General features: G+C 40.9%; 1 long non-coding RNA gene and 1 gene segment (V, D, J or C); both read right to left on the reverse strand.

Moving 5' to 3' along the window:
• Positions 1-347: 347 nt before the first annotated feature.
• Positions 348-4,409, reverse strand: LOC122545304 (Ig heavy chain C region, membrane-bound form-like). The segment is given in 4 exon segments: positions 348-371; positions 511-638; positions 3,472-3,801; positions 4,257-4,409. Coding segments are annotated over 3 exon segments (288 nt in total).
• A 2,104-nt stretch (positions 4,410-6,513) lies between these two features.
• LOC148146665 (uncharacterized) lies at positions 6,514-19,688 on the reverse strand. Its single transcript, XR_015760655.1, has 3 exons — positions 19,670-19,688; positions 9,919-10,224; positions 6,514-6,819 (listed from the first exon to the last, which is right to left on the reverse strand). It is a non-coding gene; the product is annotated as an uncharacterized LOC148146665 (long non-coding RNA).
• Positions 19,689-19,981: the final 293 nt, after the last annotated feature.

Here is a 19,981-nt window from a genome sequence, read left to right on the forward strand (position 1 = left end):
TGGATGCCACATTGAGACGAGAACACATGCGCTGTGAGCTGGGAATTTTCAGTACATCAGTAACAGTCACAAGAAAGGGAATACAAAGGCTCATCAGAAAGGGTAGGCAACCATTCTGAGTAAGGAACAAATAAAAACAAAGCAAATGGGCTTCAAACAACTGGGAAGCTACAAATTCTTCCAACCACAACCATCTCAAAGGTATCAAAGTAAAAAGGAAAATCCATCAACAATTGTCTCAGTTACACGCTGATAAACTGAAGTCATCTCACTGTTAGAGTCAGCAACAGCACAGATTGGAGATTGGGAATTCAGAGACCTTGATAAGCAGATCAGGAAAATCAAAGGGGTCCACAACTCATTCACTTAACCTGGAAAAGAGAGAGAAAGCAATGACGCAGATATTTATGATCAGGGACATTCAGATTTAATGTTTATTCAATGGCACACTTAGAGATTTCACAAAACATATTGGGCTGCTTGGCGTGAGAAAGATGTGATTATTCTCACCTTCACCAGAGTGCCGGCAGCGCTGTAGAAAATACTCAGGAAGAACAAGGTGATGAACGTGGAAGCAGTTGTCCAGATGTTGCTGTTATCATCCTCATCGTCTTCAATCCAAGTGCGATCTATTGAATCTATGAATATAAAGCCGAGAGAACGCATTGAGATTGTTTATTGATCAAGATCGATCTATCTGCATCCAAGTCATGTAATTGGAGACCATTGCATCTTCATAAAACAGTCAGGGATTTCTCAAGTGTGACTCTTATCTGTATCTATTAGTGCATTATTGACTCAGCAAGAAATTACAAATACTAACTGCACATGTTCTTTCTTCATTATCCATGTCAGAACGTTTTAAATTATTTTTCTTTTCATCTATTATTTAAGGATATTATTATTTGAGGAATGCTTATTATGAATGATGATTTTAATTATAATCATTATATTTTAAATATAGGCTGTGACAGCACTTTCGTTGAAAATTGTGGTCATCACTGAATAAAAGTTCAAATGTGATTCTCATCTTTTATATTGGTGACCAATTGCTTGGCAAATCATGCATATAAGTGACATCACAGTCAGGACATTGCTTCATATTTTAGTTTTTAAGATCTGTATATTTAGGAATAAATTTTTGTACGTGTGTCCCTTAATTTATTTGATCTACTGCTTGGTGTATTTGGTTTCCCTTTAATGTTTGTGTATGTGGTTATAAGAGTCTCTTACTTCACTCTAGCCCATGTTGGAGTCTGCATCAATAAACATATTCCTGTTCCTTTACTGCTGGTGTGCTCATGTGTTTGTGCACCTTAATTTTGTTCTTTTCACATTGTGTAAGCATCATCATGCTAATATGCCACTTCGTTGCTGCCTATGCTTATCTTGTAATGTCTTTGTGAGTGTTCACTTTTCATTAGTGCTGTCTAAAACGTGTGCTTATGTGTCTGTTTCAGATCCTACCTACACTGGGCTATTTTCATGTTTATGCTTAATAAATGTTAGCATGCAATGTTATGTTTTGATGGATGTTTATATTTAGAGGATGATGTTTGCTTGTGTGGCAATCTTTCCCAAACCATCTCCTGATCAGCTTGTTTGTGCTATTGTTTGTGGATGCTTGCTGATCCTTGTGCCCATTACCCTTATTTAATAAACGCCCCTCTATTTGTTCATCTATGCACGTGTGTGTCTGCATGTGAGACTCTGAATTTGTGTGTGGATGTGATATTGTATACATGCTGATCAATGTGGTTTAAAAATAACTAATTAAGCTGCCTCTGTCATCGTATGTTTGTGATTCTGAAAATGGGAAAATAATGATATTAATGTTTATCTCTGTGCACTTACGTGCCTGTGTGAGTTGACATGTGGGAGGACATTTTTCGGAATTTGTACCTGTGTGTTCATGTGTGTATGTCTGTACGCATTGTGCTGTATGAATGTATATGTATTCATGCCCATTTGTGTGTTACCGTGTGTCGATGTTTCTCATGGTTATATGTGAGTACTCCTGTTCATTTGTGCAAATGATTTTCTTTCGGTGTATGTGAGTTTTTTGTATGAGCTTAGGTGGGTGTTCAAGTACCACTTGCATGTGTGGCTCTGTGCGAGTATGCGTGTGTGACATCTTATCTATCTGCACATTGGAGTGTGCACATAAATATGTGTCTTTAGGTGAGAGCCCATATATGTGTCATTACGTGTGTATTTGCGATCATCTCTCTGCATCTGTTCTTAGACCAGACTGCAATTTTTATTATTCTAATATATTGTTCTAATTTTAATGCATTGCCCATAATTAGATTTGACCTTGGTGTTGCAGGAAACATTTCCCATCGTTGTGCAGAGATAAGCGTTTTATGAGCAACTCCTCTGTTGCAGTGATAGAACTTCTGTCTCTGAGAGAAAAGGCGTGAGTTCAAATCCCCACTGCCCCAGAGATAACATTTCTGAATATGTTTATTAGAAAATGTCTACTTGTGTTCTGTATGTGAAACAAAATGATATCAGGTATTCGAATACCAGAATTGATCCCATGTGCTCCAGAAAACTGAGACAAAACTATGGAATTCAAACTGGGACGATGCAAACACCAGTTTTGGATTATGGGAATCAATGTTAATCATTTGTTAACAGAGCCAAGCGTGTCTAACATGCTTCAAAGGTATTGTTTTGCATCGAAATGTTAAATCTTTGGACAGTAAGCAAGAAGCTGACTGTCCCTGTTAGCAACTGGGTTACATTACAGAGGACATGCACCATGAAAACTCTGCACAGGGAGCAAGAAGACAGACCCATTCATCGTTCCCCTCCCCTCTGCTCCACAACAACTTATCTGTTGATTCTCTTTGGTGTGAAAGTGAAGATACATTCTGTCAACTCATGCGCTGGCGCAAGATCCCTGGCAATTCCCCAGAAACAAAGGTTACATTCAAACTGTTCGGCACTCTTTACGATTGGTATGTTCCAATCAAAGTTAATTTTAAAGTGTCTTAAATTTACATTTCCAATTGGTGCAATTTGGCAGTTTAAAACTGACATGAATTTTGTAAGAATGTCAAATTGGGGGGAATCAAAAACACCAAGTTCAAAACTCGTGCCCTACTCTTGACATAAAATGGACATTGTCAGATTTTGTCACAGAGGGATTTAGGATGAATAAGGTACTTGGTGGAATCCTGCAATGAGTGAGCTTTACTCTGTCTCTGACCCAGGGTGTATCTGAGCAGAGAACATTAACTGCACAAGACACTCATCCTCGACCTGTTAATAATCCACTTTAACTACACAGGTGCAATGTAAGTCAGAGTGAGAAACAACTAATTCAGTATTTATCTCACAACTGGAGGAAAAAAAACACTTCATTACTTCTGTTGAATTATTAAATGCAACTTTGAGATTTTTATTGACATGAATTAACATTGTCCATCAGTGCAAGTGAAATGTTTACACAACTCGGTTTACCGCTGGATTTATCGACTGTTCTGTTGATGATCTTCAATGGAATCGCTTCATGTCCCACCACACAGGAGTAAGAAGCACCGCTGGCCCACTCCTCCGCTATAATGGATAACAGGCTGTAGATGAAGAAGGAAGTGTTGTCACTCTCCGCCATCACCTCGGTGTTCTTGTAGTTACTGGGATTCACCGGCTTGTCATTGTTTGTCCACTTGACGAAGATCTCTCGGGGGGAGAAACCTCTCACTAAACAGGTGAGGGAGAGAAACCTCTGAGCGGAGATTTCTTCTGTTGGTGGCAGGAGGACCGACACTGATGGCTCCAGCGGATTAATCACTGCAGAATACTTGATACAAATATAAATCAACCAAAAAAATCCTGAACCAATATCACAATTTTACTAAATATTAAAATACGCCATGTTTAATTTGGGATTTATTCACTTTTGTTTTCTAAAGGAGCAGAATGGTACACATTCTGTTCAGTAAAAAAAGGAAATTTTAATGTGAAGGTTGCCTCCATATTTCCAGCCCACAACGAGGACATTCTGTCCATTTGTCATTGCTGATGGTGACGTCACAACCCAGGCTTCTTCCCACCTTATCTGACTTAATCAGAATACAATATCCTTTGGTCCATCTTTTTCTGAATCAGCTACTTAGCTATCCTGCCTTCAGATGCATCATTAATGCTCCCAACGGTGTTGGTTCATTTCCAATCAAAGCCTGCCATTGATGTAACTGGATCTGGATTACACATGGGATCCTTTGTGCTTTAATCTCACCGCTCACCTTTCTCCTTGTGGATGGAGTCTCTCAGCGGGGTCGGTAGATTCTGATGGTACACCACACATTCAAAAGTAACGCCACTCAGCCAGGCTTCAGTAGAAATGTCTAATTTGCTGATCACGCTGTCGGGATTCTGTCCAGGCTACTCAGCAATCTCTGATTTCAGAGGCTTCTTTTTTTGTTTCCAGGTCACATTGACTCCAGAAGGAAGATTGGACACAACGCAGGTTAACGTCACCGTCGCCTCCAGTAAGACCTGTTCTACTGGCGGTGGGAGGATTTTAACGGTGTTAGGGTGGCACTCGGTATCTTCTATGAAACAAAAATCAAAGTCAATGAAAAATGCCCCTTTCTGATACAAACAGCCAATCTTCAGATTACTCCTTCATAGGGTGAAGACACCACCTTCAAAATGGCAACTCCAACTATTCTGAAACGATGCTTACTATTGTTGATGTATTTTGATCTGTGAAAGTATTTGTGATTACCTATAACATACCCTGTGTAATTATTCCTAAAGAACAATGGCTTTGTAACAAGTGAAACCTGTGAAAAAAGTAAAATCATCGAAGATACCATCATGTAACCCATGGAATTATCTTTCTTTCGGAGTTTGTCTCTCACTTAAGACCATCCATTGATACTTGTGAGAAGAGTAATCTGAATATAATGAGTTCATTTCCATGTTCATAACCTTTAGGTGCAAGTGCTGCTGGTCACACTGACTGCCAAATCACATCCCAAATTTTGGACAGATTATAATAAATAGTAATTATTCTCTTTGCAGAGTTCTAAAGTGTTACAGGAGCAGTGAACAGCCATGGAAATTCTGTTCATTATATTTAACATGATTAAAAATACTTTGCGTTATTGGTGTGATGTCATTCTCTAATTTATGTAATTGTTCCTCGTGGGCTGTGCTTGGAATAGATCTGAAAACAAGACATTGAGTACAGCATTGGATATCGAGAAGGACACCCATCTCCTTAAGTCTTTCCCTCCATTCAGTTAGTTCATAACTGGTCTGTACTTTCACTTTATTTACCAAGCTGCATTTTTTAATTTCTTCATAGAGCAGGAGAGAAAAAAAACAAACAAAAGCGTCTTAAATTAATCTACAAACGCGATGGAAATGTCACTAATTTTATAGACATCCACTACTCACTGTGTAAACATCGCCACCCCAAACAGGCTAAATCAGCCTGTCTCGAGCTCCTAGTTCATTCATCCCTATTGTAGCATTCACACCAGAATTTATTCTCCTGCCTCATCCACTAATTACAGAGAGCATCTTAAAGAAGCTCAGTGAGATCACATTTATCCCAGTTCATCAAATGTGATAGCCACTTGGTCTGTGGTCTGATCCCATAAATGAAGTTAAAGAGCTCAGTACCAGATAACAATCGATGTCGTACAATGTCCAACCAACAGGTCATTCCTGAGCAGGGAATGAAGCATTGAACGCATTTTGATTTATTTTCAAGTAAGGATCACTGCATATGTTAACCACATCAATTTGATAGAGCATCAGAATAAGGCTGTTCGGCCAATCCAGAGTTTAGACCAGAATGATGCTGTAAAAGCACAGCAGGTCAGGCAGCATCCGACGAGCAGGAAAATCGACATTTCAGGCTAAAGCCATTCTCCTGCCTTCTCCCCGTACTAAACAAGAGCCGATCTATCTCTGGCTTGAATACACACAATGGCCTGGTCTCCACAGCCCTCTGCAGCAACATGTTCCACAGACTCATCACCCTCTGGCTGAAGAAACTCTCCCCATATCAGTTCTAAACGGTGCCCCTTTGACCCTGAGACTGTGCCCTTGGGTCCTAGTCTTGCCTACCAGTCAAAGCATCTATTCCACATTCACTCGACCTCAGTCTCTCAGTATTTTCTATGTTTCAATCAGATATCTCTCCAATATCCCCCTCCACCCCAAACTTATCCTTGAAGCAGCTACCAGGCAAGCATTCAGCACTCTGAATGCCTCTCCCAGCATGGTCAGGCAACAAACTATTTAACAAAGCTCACTGTCTATATATCTATCTTCAACAGAGAGGAAACATGCTTTTCTGACTTGCCTTAAGGTTGAATTATGAGCAATGCTAATGTAACACTCAAACTGAAATGAGATACGTGGCATGTTGGGAAACGAGAAGCTGTACCGTGCTGTTTACTACGCCTGATAAATTAGTGTGTTTGATTCACATCAGAGTTCAGAGTGATTTGTAGCTCTCTCAGTGTGTGTCTCTTACCTGGAGTGCGGTGATGTTTTTACTTTGAGTGTTCTCTCCATGAGTGACCTGGCAGGTATAGACCGCACTGTTGTACCATTCACCATAAGGGACCATCAGCCGACTCGTCAACGAGAAGTTCCCGTTCGCCTCACACACGGGAGATGTGAAGAAGTCAGAATCCAAGGGTCGGCCATTTTTCAACCAACTCACGGAGATTGACTTCGGATGGAACTCGATGATTGAACAGACGACGGTTGCAAACTTGCTGCTTGCGATTTCTTCACTGGAGCTCACAGTTAGGAGAAGAGTTGGTTGGAGAATATCTGGACCTTTAGGAAACACATCGCATACATTATCCAACGAATTTCATAACAAATACAATCAGTTCTCATATATCAAGGTTTCTTGTGGTTAATGGATACAAGAATCATAATTGTGCAGAGTGCTGGAGAAGCTGGGATCCACAGAGAAAGATCAGCAGGACAATGTGAAAGGCTAAACTTAGAGGACACAGCAAGGGAGTCAAGGAGGCACAGAAACTATAGGCCGGTAACATCAGAAGGGAGATAGCAACGTTGGATGGTATTCGTTTTAATGACAGAGTCTGATGAACAAGGCAGACGAATTACTGGCATAAATGAAGAAATGATGTCGTTGCTATCACGGAGACATATTGAGAGCCGGGCAGGAGTGGCTATTCAATATTCCAGAATTTAGTGCCTTCAGGCAAGACAGGGAAAGATAGAAAATGATGGAGGCTGGGGTGTGCGGTACAGAATGTTGTTTCTGTTGCAATTCTGACAAGAGTATTTTAGGCTGTAAAGAGAAATGAAATCATGGATACCTCCTTGAACAAAGGCAAATGGACAGTACTTCAAAACCAAAACACAGCAAACATAACTATTGGGAGAGCACGATAGACCTTACTATTGATCCAAAATACCAAGTGCAAATACATGGGCAAATTTCAGAGACATGTAAATTAAATAGGGGAATGAGAAACGAGGTTTTTCACTTCCTCAGCATAGGCTTGGATATTCATTTTGTCAAAAATTTAGAGGGAGCACAATTCTGAAAATGCCTCCAGGAGAATATTTGAACAAAGTATGTGTTTAATACAGAGAATTTTAATCCAGACCTTGCAAGAGAGGGGTGAACCCGAACTTAAATTCAGGGAGTGAAGTCGACCCAGTGGGTAAAACATCAATGGTGGAGCACTTTGCAGACAGTGATCGTAAATCAGTTGGATTTCAGATTGTACTGCAAAGGAATAGAAATTGGCCCAAAGTTCTGAAAAGGGGAAGGACAGTTTTAGTAAGATCAGGTAATGACTTGACCAGAGTGGACTGGAAGCTGACACTTATTGGTAAATCTGAGTTAGAGCAGTGTGACACATTTAAGAAAGAGATAGGAAAATCACAGGGAGGGCATTTCCCAGGAAGCCACTGCGTGGGACCAAGAATGCAGTGGGCTCTGGACACCAAAGGGGATGGAGGGGGAGATAAAGAGAAACAAGGGAGGCTTCCGGTCTATACTGAAATCTCAAAACAATAGAAACTAATATGGAGTACAGAACGTGCAAGGGGGAGTTTGAAAGACAAAGGAATTAGAAGAGCAAAAGGGACCATGAGAAAATAATAGCAGTCAAAATAAAGGAAAATATTTTTAAAAGTTACAGACTCATTCATAATAAAAGAATTATTCGGGAAACAGTAATGCCCATTAAGTGTTATTATTGGAGTGGAGCCGGAGGATTAGTTTGTGGTCAAAACGAATGTGTTGTGTCAATGTTCACTAGTAAGAGGGACAGTGTGGGGACCGAAATCATGGAGGGGTGTTGTGATGTACTTTCAGAAATTAGGACACATGACGTGATGTTCTGTGTTGTCTTGCTGAATGAAAAGTGGTTATATTTCCAGGGCAGATGAAAAGTATACCAAGCGGTTGAGCGATGCAAAGGATGAAATAGTTGGGTTGCTGACAATAATTTAGGATTCCTGTCTGGCCACAGCAGTTGTGCCGAGTGAGTGTAGATCAGCCAACGTTGCACTTTTGTGCAGGACGAAGGAAGGGATAAATAATGAAAACACAGATCTGTCAAGCTAGTCTCAGTGGTAGGGAAACTATTGAGAAGTGAATTTAGTCTTCATTTGGAAGATAAATCAACAATTTTCAGCACGGTTTTATTGAGAGGAAGTCATGTGTAACAATTTGATAGTAGTTTTCATAGAGATAACTCGATGTCCAGATGATAGCAATAATCAGAGCCAATGGGATCCGAGTTAATTTGACAGATTGGATCTAGAACTGGCTGAGTGATGGGAGCTGGGGTTAATAGTCATCGGGTGTCTGTGTGACTGGAAATCTATGTCTCCTGGTGTTCTGTAGGGATTGGTGTTGATTTCCGTGCTATTTCTCTTACATACCAATGATTGAGACTCAAATTTATGAGGATTAACCAGTGAATTCACAGATGAAATGAAAACTGTCATGTTGGTAAGTCATGAGCACAATGGCTTTAGATTGCAGGAGGATATAAAAGGGTTGGTTGTATGTGAAGAGAAAAGTTGCAAATGGAAATTATTCTGAATAAATGTAAGGTGATGTAATTCGGCAGAAGAATCTGTGAGGTATGACGTTTTGAATGGTGGAACCCTGGAAAGGCCTGAGGATCTTTGGTGCATGTACCCACCAATCCCCTATAGTACTGTGTCGTCTGGATAAAGAGGCTAAGAAAGTGGGAGGATATTTGCTTTTATTAGCCTAGACATTGACAATGAAGAGTGGTGAGATGATACTGGAACTTAATAGAACACTGGTTAGGCCATACTGAAGCGTTGTGTGCATGTTATCGAAGGAATGTGATTACACTGAAGGCAGTATTGATGAGATTTGCCAGGGTCTTTGCTGGGTTGGAGGGTTTTAGTTATGAAACTAGTTTAGATGGATAGGGGTTTTCCTTGGAGCAGAGGAGAATTAGGGAGATGATTATCATGATGTCTAGAATTATTTTAGGCAAAGACAGGGTAAACTGGATGAAACCTTTCCCCTTGATGGAGAGATCAATGCCTCAGGGGCACAGGGTGAAGTTAAGGCCAGGAGCTTCCAAGTGGATCTGAGGGGAAAACAAAATCAAACAGAGGGTGGTGTTAGCCTGGAGCTCAGCACCTATAAGTCATGTAGAGACTGAGCGCCTCATAATAAGTATGAAGTATCCTTGCAAGGGCAAGTCACACAAGGCAATGGATCATGTGCTGGCACATAAGACTGGAATAGTTAGTTGGCTGTTATTGATACGCGTGAATTGGATGGATCAAAGGGCCTTTTTCCTGTGCTGTATAAGGTGATTCTGTGAAAACGGTTATAAATAATGCCTTATTCATGTTAATCACAGATGATCTGTTTATCACAGTTCCCACAACACATACCTGGACATGTCATTACTTTGCTCTTGTGTGTCCCGCTGTGTTGAACTTCACAGGAGATATTGCTGGGGCAACCTACCACTGACCCGGGCAGGGTTAACTGGCTGCTCAGGGTGTAGGTTCCCTTCTTGTTTCTCACTGATGGGTAAGTCTTCAATCCAGTCGTGATTAGCTCCCCACCTTTCTTCCAGGTTACCTTGGTGACGTCAGGGGAATAGTCCATCGCCAAACAACCAAAGATCACAGAACCGGTGTTGTGCTCCTGACAGGAGGAGACCAGGCCATAAAGCGTGGGGGGAGACGTTGTCTCTACAACAGAATGACCAATTGAGCATGTCAGTTTCTGTTAATTTGACCTTATCAGTTACTCAAATGTATCCTCAGCTGTACACGTTTGCCAGTATGCTCCCGCTGAAGTCGACAGCATAACTGGAGTTTATTTTTGTTTCCTACCAGTTGCTGATCATGATCATTGGTTCCCTCTTTAGAAACATGCCCTCGACCTTGACCATTGCCATATAATTTAGGAAGAAGAACATCCTGATTCCACCCCAGTAACTGTTTGAAGATCTCACCAACTGACACTTTCACTGGATTGCTGTGAAGAGCAGAGACATTTCACAAACTACAAACCAAGGAAATGCAGATTCATCGAAATTCTACAGTGTGTGCAAACAGGACATTTGGCCCAACAAGTCCACACCCACCCTCTGAAAAGTAACGCATCCAGACCCATTCCCCTACCCTATTATGCTACAGTTAACCCTGACTAATGCACCTAAACTCCCAATCACTGAACACAACATTTGCAATTCCCCCAGCTTGCACATCTTTGGACTGTGGGAGGAAACGCTCACAGACATGGGGAGAAAGTGCCAACTCCACACAGACAGTCACCCGAGGCTGGAATGGAACCCGAGTCCCTAGCACTGTGAGGCAGCAGCACTAACCACGGAACCAGCGTGCTGCCCCACGAGGTGCCGTGCTGCTGGAAATACCCAACAGCTGGCAGTACCCCCGGAGAGAAATCAGAGTGAATCATAGAACATAGAACATTACAGCGCAGTACAGGCCCTTCGGCCCTCGATGTTGCGCTGCCCTGTCATATTAATCTGAAGCCCATACCACCTACACTATCCCATGTACATCCATATGTTTGTCCAATGACGACTTAAATGTACTTAAACTTGGCGAATCTACTACCGTTGCAGGCAAAGCATTCCATACCCTTACTACTCCATGAGTAAAGAAACTACCTCTGACATCTGTCTTATACCTATCTCCCCTCACTTTAAAGTTGTGTCCCCCCGTGTTTGCCATCCCCATACTTGGAAATCAGGCCCAGTGAGCCTTCCTCACTTATCAATGCAAGGTAGAATGTTCTCTCTGGGAGGAAGGTCACTGCAGCAGCAGCACAGGCAGGAGCTGAGCACTGGGACGGGGAGGATGGCTGTCACGGCTGAACTCATGCCAATTGTCTGGAAGTTGAAACATCTCATTTACAATTATCTGAATTCTGGAGGCCTCTGAAAAATGGAGGACCATTAAGGTTCAGAGACTTTGGAGTGTTACAGCTGAGTATTTACGTAAATATGATTTGAGAAATGAACAAGTAATCTTTAACTTTAATAACTATCAAACTGACACACAGTTCACCACCAAACCTCATCTTTCAGACTAACCACTGCACTTACTTTGTCTGGACCTAAATTCCCACTCACATTGACAAACCCTACCCTGCTATACACCCATTCATGCCCGGAACACACAACCCCTATCACACGAAATACATCCAAGGCAATCCATATTGGTAGTGTAGCTGAGCAGAGAGATCTCGGTGTCCATGTACATAGATCCCTAAAGGTTGCCAGCCAGTTTGACAGAGTTGTTAAGAAGGTTTACTTTGTGTTGGCTTTCATCGATAGAGGAACTGAGTTTCAGAACCACGAGGTTAGGCTGCGGCTGTACAAAACTCTGGTGGGGCCGCACTTGGAAGTATTGTGTACTGTTCTGGTCACCACATTATAGAAAGAATGTGGAAGCTTTGGAAGAGTTGAGAGGAGGTTTACCAGGATGTTGCTTGGTATGGCGGGAAGGTTTAATTAGGAAAGGATGAGGGTCTTGAGGCTGTTTTTATTTGAGAGAAGAAGGTTGAGCGGTTACTTAATTGAGACATAAAAGATAAACAGAGGGTGGACAGTGAAAGTCTTTTTCCTTGAATAGTGATGTCTAGCAGGAGAGGACATAGATGACAGATGTCAGAGGTTGTTTCTTTACTCAGAGAGTAGTAGGGCCATGGAACGCACTGCCTGCAACAATAGTACACTCGCCAACTTTAAGGGCATTTAAAAGGCTATTGGATAAACATATGGATGAAAATGGAATCGTGTGAGATAGATAGGCTTCAGATTGGTTCCACAGGTCAGCACAACATCGAGGGCTGAAGGGCCTGTACTGCACCGTAATGTTCTATATTCTATATTCCAGATGGACATATGATCTCAATTCCTTTCACTCATTTACACTCCTGCCGCCCTGCACCTGGCCCATGGTGAATCTGGCCCTGACTGGACCTGGCACCATCATTTTCACAACCTCTGCCAAAAGCACACTACCCAAGACATGACCTCAGCCCTTGATCACTGACCTCTCACCTTACCCAAGTCAACCTGTGCACATTGCATCCCAGCTCCTTTCGCATCTGTCCTTTCCAACCTACCATTTTGCCAGTCTCCGAGCTTTGCATTTTGACAACACGTCCACCTGTCACTTCATTACAGTGACCTTCCACCCCCGAAACATCCTGGCACTCTGCCCACCTCTACACTAACCAGCCTGGCACTCTGCCCACCTCTACACTAACCAGCCTGGCACACTGCCCACCTCTCCATAAACTAGCCTGGCAAAAACAGACCTCCTGCATTTCAGCTCAAACTACCCCTCACCTACCAAGCACCCTCAGAGCCCTGTGTTCAACATCACTACCCAGTGCCCTACCATTAACTCTGTAAGACTCTATGAGTCTGGACCCTCAGGGCCCTGTGTTCAACATCACTATCCAGTGCCCTACCATTAACTCTGTAAGTTGTGACCTGATTTGTCTTCTCAAAAAGCAACACGTCGTATTCATTTAAATTACACTCAATCTGCCACTGCTCAGCCCATTGGCCCAGCTGATCAAGATCTCATTGTACGTTTAGATAACTTTCACTGCCAATTATACCACCAATGTTGGTGTTACGTGCAAACTTACAAACCATGTCCCATTCAATGTTTTCATGGCTTTCAACCAATATTGTATACTGTTTGCCTTTCTCCCACATATCCGGAGCATTTTTTTTAAGGATTGAAGGAATCTATCTCCTTATTGAAATCATTTAATGTTTTGTCCTCAATCAATTTCTGTGGTGGAGAATTCCAAAGTTTCACAATTCTTTTGCTGATCAGTAAACAATCAGGTTCAATGTTATCGGTGTGTTGGGGAGACTGGTGAGCAGCAAGATTAATGATGATCCCATGAATGGAATAGCATTCTAGAGGGGCCGCGGGGCCTTCTTCAGCTTCCAGTTTGCATGCTGACATGTCCCTTCAGCAGCATGTTCCAAAGTTGTGATCCTTGAGGATAAGGGCGCACATGCATGTAAATGCTTCACCTGAAAGCTCTCCTCCAAATTAGACTTTAACTTGACTCTCAACTATTTCCCTGCTCGTTTCCTCTTCCTCAATCACAGCCATGGGACTCACTTCCTGACAGCGCTGACACAAACTTCAGCAATTCAAATAGACTGATGATAACTGGTTTCTCAAGGCGATATAAAAAGTCTGACACTTCCACACCTGTCTAGAGATTCAAACAACCACTGGAAGAATTGAAAATTCTTTGAGGCACTTGTGTGTCTACACAAGATGACGTGGTTTCCTTTTGTGTGATTTGACTGTGTTTTCACTGAATGAACAGAGCTATTTCTTAATTATATAATAGGAATGAAGCTTCCCTCATTTTTAGCAAGGCAATCACACATTATATTTCTTTATTCCAGGGAGGTACAGTGTTAAATTAATGAAATATGATGATTGGGATGTTTCAATTGGAAATTGTCAGAGATTTAAAGTTTACTTTCATGAGCAATTAATTCCAGCCTCATTGTGTCACAGTACTCACAGGACTATCTTTCAGAAATGGTGTCTCCCTTTGTTACGGGCAGTGGAATCAGTAAATCTGGGATAGTTTTTGCTTGTTAATAAAAGGTGTTGAAGAGTTTTAGCCAAAGGGAGACCTGTGGATTTAGCTCACAGATGCTTCATGATCTAAGTAAGTGGTGGAACAGCACGAGGGGCTGAGTGCACTCCTCTTGCTCCGACCTTCCTATCATTGTGTCATTCATTAAGCTAGCACTGGCGGTGAACACTTTTTATTAAAATATTTCAACAAATTAATTGTTTCACACATGCATTCGAAAAAAAAACCTTCTGTTGATTATTTGGAACGGGATCATTGACATTCTCTATTTGATTGATCAAAATAACTTCCACCCAATTACAGCAGCCACTGCGCTCTGGAGTGTGTTGTTACTTCATAATAGTTTCTTGTGAAACTAGAGCTCGAGATCAGGGCGCTCAAATTCAATGATTCTCTGATATTTAATATCTCTGAACATTCGCAATTTGTTCAAATGCATCTTTTCTCTGAAGAACGTGTTTCATCGAACACAACTTCTTTCAATGAAACAACAAACTTTAAATGCTAGAAAACCAAAATAAAGACAGAAATTTCTGAAGAAACTCAGCAGGTCGAGCAGCTCCTGTGGAGAGAAGGCAAGGTTAACCTTTCGCATCCAGAGACCCCACCCCACCCCCCACCCCCCGTTCTTCACCAAATTGTTTTCATGTTTTTGGCACAAGCGCTCACACCTGTTGAGATAAACAGTGATTACATTGGCTTGACTCCTGTTGGAAAAAGAATTCTTCGCAGAGGTACTGGATGGTCTGAGATAGCAATTGAAGACCAACTGAAAAGCTTTTACCATCTGCAGCAAGTGTTAGATTCAGCGGAACTCCCACCGTACTGAACAATCAAATTCAGCTACAGCACTGGTTTAATATAAAGTAAAACAGCCGAAGCATAATCTCATCAAATATGCTGCGAAAATGATCTATTCTGGATTAGTTATAAATGATATTGTTAGAACAGCAAGTCAAAAGCTGGGATTTATTTGAGCACTTACTCCATTAACCCCATCTAGCGATGCCCAAAAGCTTGTGAACAAATATTGATCTGGAAAAAGCTGCTAACCACCAAATTTCTGTTTAATATCTAAGAGACACAAGTCAGGACAGCGATTGAATAGATTTCATTGGCCTCTGTGAGTGGAATTCCAACAAACACCCAGACATGTCAATCTGCTTTCTTGCACTGAAGTAACCTGATAAGAGATTGTGTTACATACCTCTCTAACAGGTTGTAAGTGAACACAGGCCACCTGGCACAGAATCAGGGACTCTACTACAACATCACAACAGACCTGAACACAATGAGTTCGACACTATCACGGAGAACACAGCCCACCTGTTTTGACAATACATAAACCATGTTAGTTATTATCACCTTCCAACAACCAGGGATTGTTCCAGAATGTTTGTACAATGAAAGTAACATTTCAACATTTATCGAAGAATGCTTTGACAGCAGCTCCAAATTGTTTAAACTCTATGGGAACTACAGAGGAATAAATCTAGGAATAGCATTGCCATCAATTCACTGTCACTGGATTCCAACCTCGAACTCCCTTCCTCTTTCCCCTGTGAATTTTGCTGCACCAGATGGTCTACTTAGTTTGGAAAAGATTAAAATGTTTTGAAGTGTAACATGACCGTTGCCAGTGACATTAAAAGCTGATATTAGGTTTTCAAATAATAAGATGCAAAAAAATTCTGATTCTACATTGTGCCACGGAACATGTCCTGCATAACTGAGGCACAAAGAAAATATGCAGCATATTTCCCTCTGCCTCGCTCAATCAAATATCTCTTGTTGCCAACAACCAATTTCAAAACTCTTGCTATCTGCATTTTGTTCCTGAAACGTTCGTTCTGATTGGAACAACTTAGTCAGGGCTCTCAATTCTGAGGCACCTAATCGAATATTGTATTTCTGGCAGATAAAACTGGTTTTGAAGCTCAAGATAAAATTGAACTGTCTGAGATTCAGGTATCCGAACTGGACAATCTACAAATGGTCAGGACCGTTGACAAGTTAGTCGGAGATAGCACAGAAACAAACTGCACAACAGACTTAATCCTAGAGGATACATTGCTCAACTCCTCACGTCAAATATATTCACTGTAATTGAACATTCATCAGAGGAACTAACCAGAGGATTAATGTGAACAAGAATGTGTTCACAATGAACATAAATAACCACTGAGTTAATAAACTTAATAAGTCATTGTATTTAACAAAATTATTGAGGTAGGAAATATCGCCAATTATAGCACAGATCTGGAGGAAATGGATTATTCTCTAAAGTATTTTTACATATTCTTAAAACGTTCCTTGAACTGTGGAGATTTTGCATGCACTGCATAAAGTCAATACTGCATTCCAGTGTGGAAAGCATTTCTGTTGAAGGAATTAGGGCAAGGTCATATTCTTGTTAACTGCTTTTAATAAACGAAAATGTTTAAAAAGGTATGAATTGAAAACATGCTTCTGTCTGGAGTTGCCCGATTTAGCGGATGTCTAAGTAAATGTGGGCACTGCTGCCTCACAGATCCAGGTACCCAGGCTCGGTTCCAGCCTCGGGTGACTGCCTGTGTGGAGTTTACACAATCTCCCCTGTGTCTGTGTGGGTTTCCTCCCACAATCCAAAGATGTGCATGTCAGGTGAACTGGTCATGCTATATCGTCCATAGTGTTAGGTGCATTAGTCAGGGGTAAATATAGGTTAGAGGAATGGGTCTGGGTGGGTTACTCTTCAGAGGGTCGGTGTCGACTTGTTGGGCCAAATGGCCCGATACATACTGCAGGAAATCTAATCTAAATGATTGTCACACTTAACTAATGTGAGCAATTCCTTCCGATCGCTACATTGCAATAAATCGGTCAAGTATATTTATTAAAATAAATATTACTCTATTTTAAGTTTCTGAATAAACAATGTGCTCTGTTATCCTCTAGTTCATGTCTTCTGCAAATTTGTGAACTCTGCATTCGTCTGAACACATCGATGTAATATGAATTCTCTGCGTTTGCAGCAAGCACTCCCATGGTTTTAAGAGTGGGGTTCCTACAATATAGAAACAGGCCATTTGTCCCAACAATTCCACACTGACCCTCTGGAAAGTAAGTAGCCCAGCCAGACCCATTCCCCCTAATTTATATTTACCCCTGACTAATGCACCCTAACCTCAACATCCCTGAACACTGTGTGCAATTTAGCACAGCCAATCACCTGACCTGCACATCTTTTGGACTGTGGTAGGAAACCAGAGCGCCCGAAGGAAACCCACGCAGATACAGGGAGAATGTGCTAACTCCACACAGGCAGTCACCCGAGGGTGGGATGGAATTTGGGACCCTGGCACTGTGAGGCAGCAGTGCCAACCACTGAGACACCATGCTGCCCTGCGAGTTCATGAGTGGATTATTTTAATTAATTCGAAATTTGGCCTTGGTCACATAATTCACGATAGCAGTTGTTTCCGAAAGAATGACTCCTCAGTTGATATTGTGTTGTAAAATGTAACTATTTATTTAAAATGCACAGATTGGGAACACCTAAAGCACTGTGCAGATTAAATAATTCAGTTAATGTTTTATTTTTATCCTGTAAATCCAGTTTAATCAGGGACATAACAATTAATTAACTCAAGTTACGTGTGAAACTGATCAAAGCAGTGAAACTGATCTGTTCTTCATAGAATTGAGCAGAATTTCCAAATGGTTTTTGCCAATGATCTTTTCCAGACAGAAAAATATGTATGTAGTGTTCAGCGGAATTGAAAGGTGTTTCTTGATCAATTATAACACAGTCATGGCATTTTTGCTCAAGAGCAAGAACTATTAGAACATTAGAGTTTTGAAATTCTATTTATATTTCTCTATGACTTGTAAACTGTTTAAATACAGACCTTGTGATTGAACTAGATAGTGGAGTTCTGAATTTGGATTGTAAAGCATGGATTAGATTAATCCTAAATTATTACTTTTAAGTAAAAATGGCGCCCAAAGGTATCTGTTTTCCCTTCATTTCTAAAACCTTTGCGATTTGTCTTTCACTTAATAATAGGCTTTATGAAATTTCACCTCGCATGCTGATTGCATTGAATGAGGAACCTGGAGCGGTTCACTGTCACCAACCGTGTTAACATTGCAAAAACAATGTAGAAACCAAAAACGGTTTCCCAAATATAACACATTTAATGTTACCCAAGCACAGTCCCTCCTCAACAGATCAACGATCACCAGATCACAACACGGTGTGTTTGCAGCAGAACTAGCTCTGCAAACATTTTCAACAGAACCAAGAACATGATGAAAACCTCACAAAACAAACCCAGATTGAAGTCGAACAAAGCTGCTCAGAATCAAGCAAACTAATGATTAATTTGAATAGAAATAACAAGTCATAACAGCAGCCTCGTTTGTGAGTGGACTTAACACTTAAATCCAAAGATGTGCAGGGCCAGGTGAATTGGCCATACTAAATTGCCCGTAGTGTTGGGTAAGGTGTAAATGTAGGGATATGGGTGGGTTTCGCTTCGGCGGGTCGGTGTGGACTTGTTGGGCCGAAGGGCCTGTTTCCACACTGTAACGTAATCTAATCTAATCTAATCTGTAACGTTTCTGGCAACAGTTCAATTTATTTCCAACCTGTACACCCTTCCTGATCGTGACAATCTTGTGCAGCGCAGAGTACACCGGTTGAAGGCACATATTGATTAATCACTTCATGGTCAAAACAAAATTACTGAATGGACAAATATTACCACATTATAATTTTAAGTTAGTTTCAATTACATAATCTGATCAATTCTGCAGTTTCAGATCTTAGTCCCAAATTTTATTTTGAATGAGGCTACTCAAAACAAAATTCAGTTAGTTTACAATTAGAACTGAGTTTTTTTTAAAAAAGTCAATGCATTAAAAACTCGTTTTTTTCATTTCTCACACTTCCGGGTTTCTGCCTGAAGTTGTTTTTCAGACCGTTAACAAATGGATGTAATATTTTCAATCAAGCAGAGAAAAATGTGTCATATAATTTTAACAAATGCAGAAATGATTCATGAAAGACCAAAGAACTTCACAAATATTGGTAATGAAAAGTAATCCACAGAGTCAATCTCCTCACCAGAAAGAAAACACCGATTACAGAAAGCATGAAAACGCTGATCAATTTCACAAACTGAATAAGAATCCAATCAACTCAATTCAACAGAATCAAGGAAAATAAAACCAGAATCCAATCAACTCAGAACAACAGATTAGAATGAAACATAGTCAGAATCCAAACAATTCAATTCCACAGAATCAAATAAAACAATTTCAAAAGCCAATCAACACAATTCAAGAAAACCAAGTAAAAACAAAATCAGAACACAATCAACAAAGTTCAAAACGAATCAACTAAAACAAAGCCAAAATCCAATCAACTCAATTCAACAGAATCAAGTAAAACAAACTCAGAATCTACATTCCTGCTGTAGACTACCATTGAGACAGTCACAAAGAGAGACTTGAACAAAAAACACTCACATGATAAGAAAGTCAGTACAAACTGAGAAAAAGTGTCAACACAATCATTCTGATAACTTGTGGGAAGCGGTTCTGCTAAGATCTTTCTAAACAGAGCCGACCCAGGAGTGTTGAATTACAGTCCAGTGCCCAGGATTTATATGGCCATCGGAAGGGGCAGGCTTACAGCTTCCGCATGTTGGTTTCCTGCTGGAGGCTCAGACTGGATCCTGGTATCAGCTTGCACAGCCCGAACACATGGGGTCATGTCTTTACATGAGGTTCTGCTTAAACATGGACACATACACATCTTGGGATATTTCTTTTGCTGAA

The sequence above is a fragment of the Chiloscyllium plagiosum genome, unplaced genomic scaffold (assembly GCF_037043375.1).
Source record: "Chiloscyllium plagiosum isolate Xiang-an unplaced genomic scaffold, Cpla_swu_hap1 HiC_scaffold_20, whole genome shotgun sequence".
In the NCBI taxonomy this organism is placed as follows: domain Eukaryota; kingdom Metazoa; phylum Chordata; class Chondrichthyes; order Orectolobiformes; family Hemiscylliidae; genus Chiloscyllium; species Chiloscyllium plagiosum.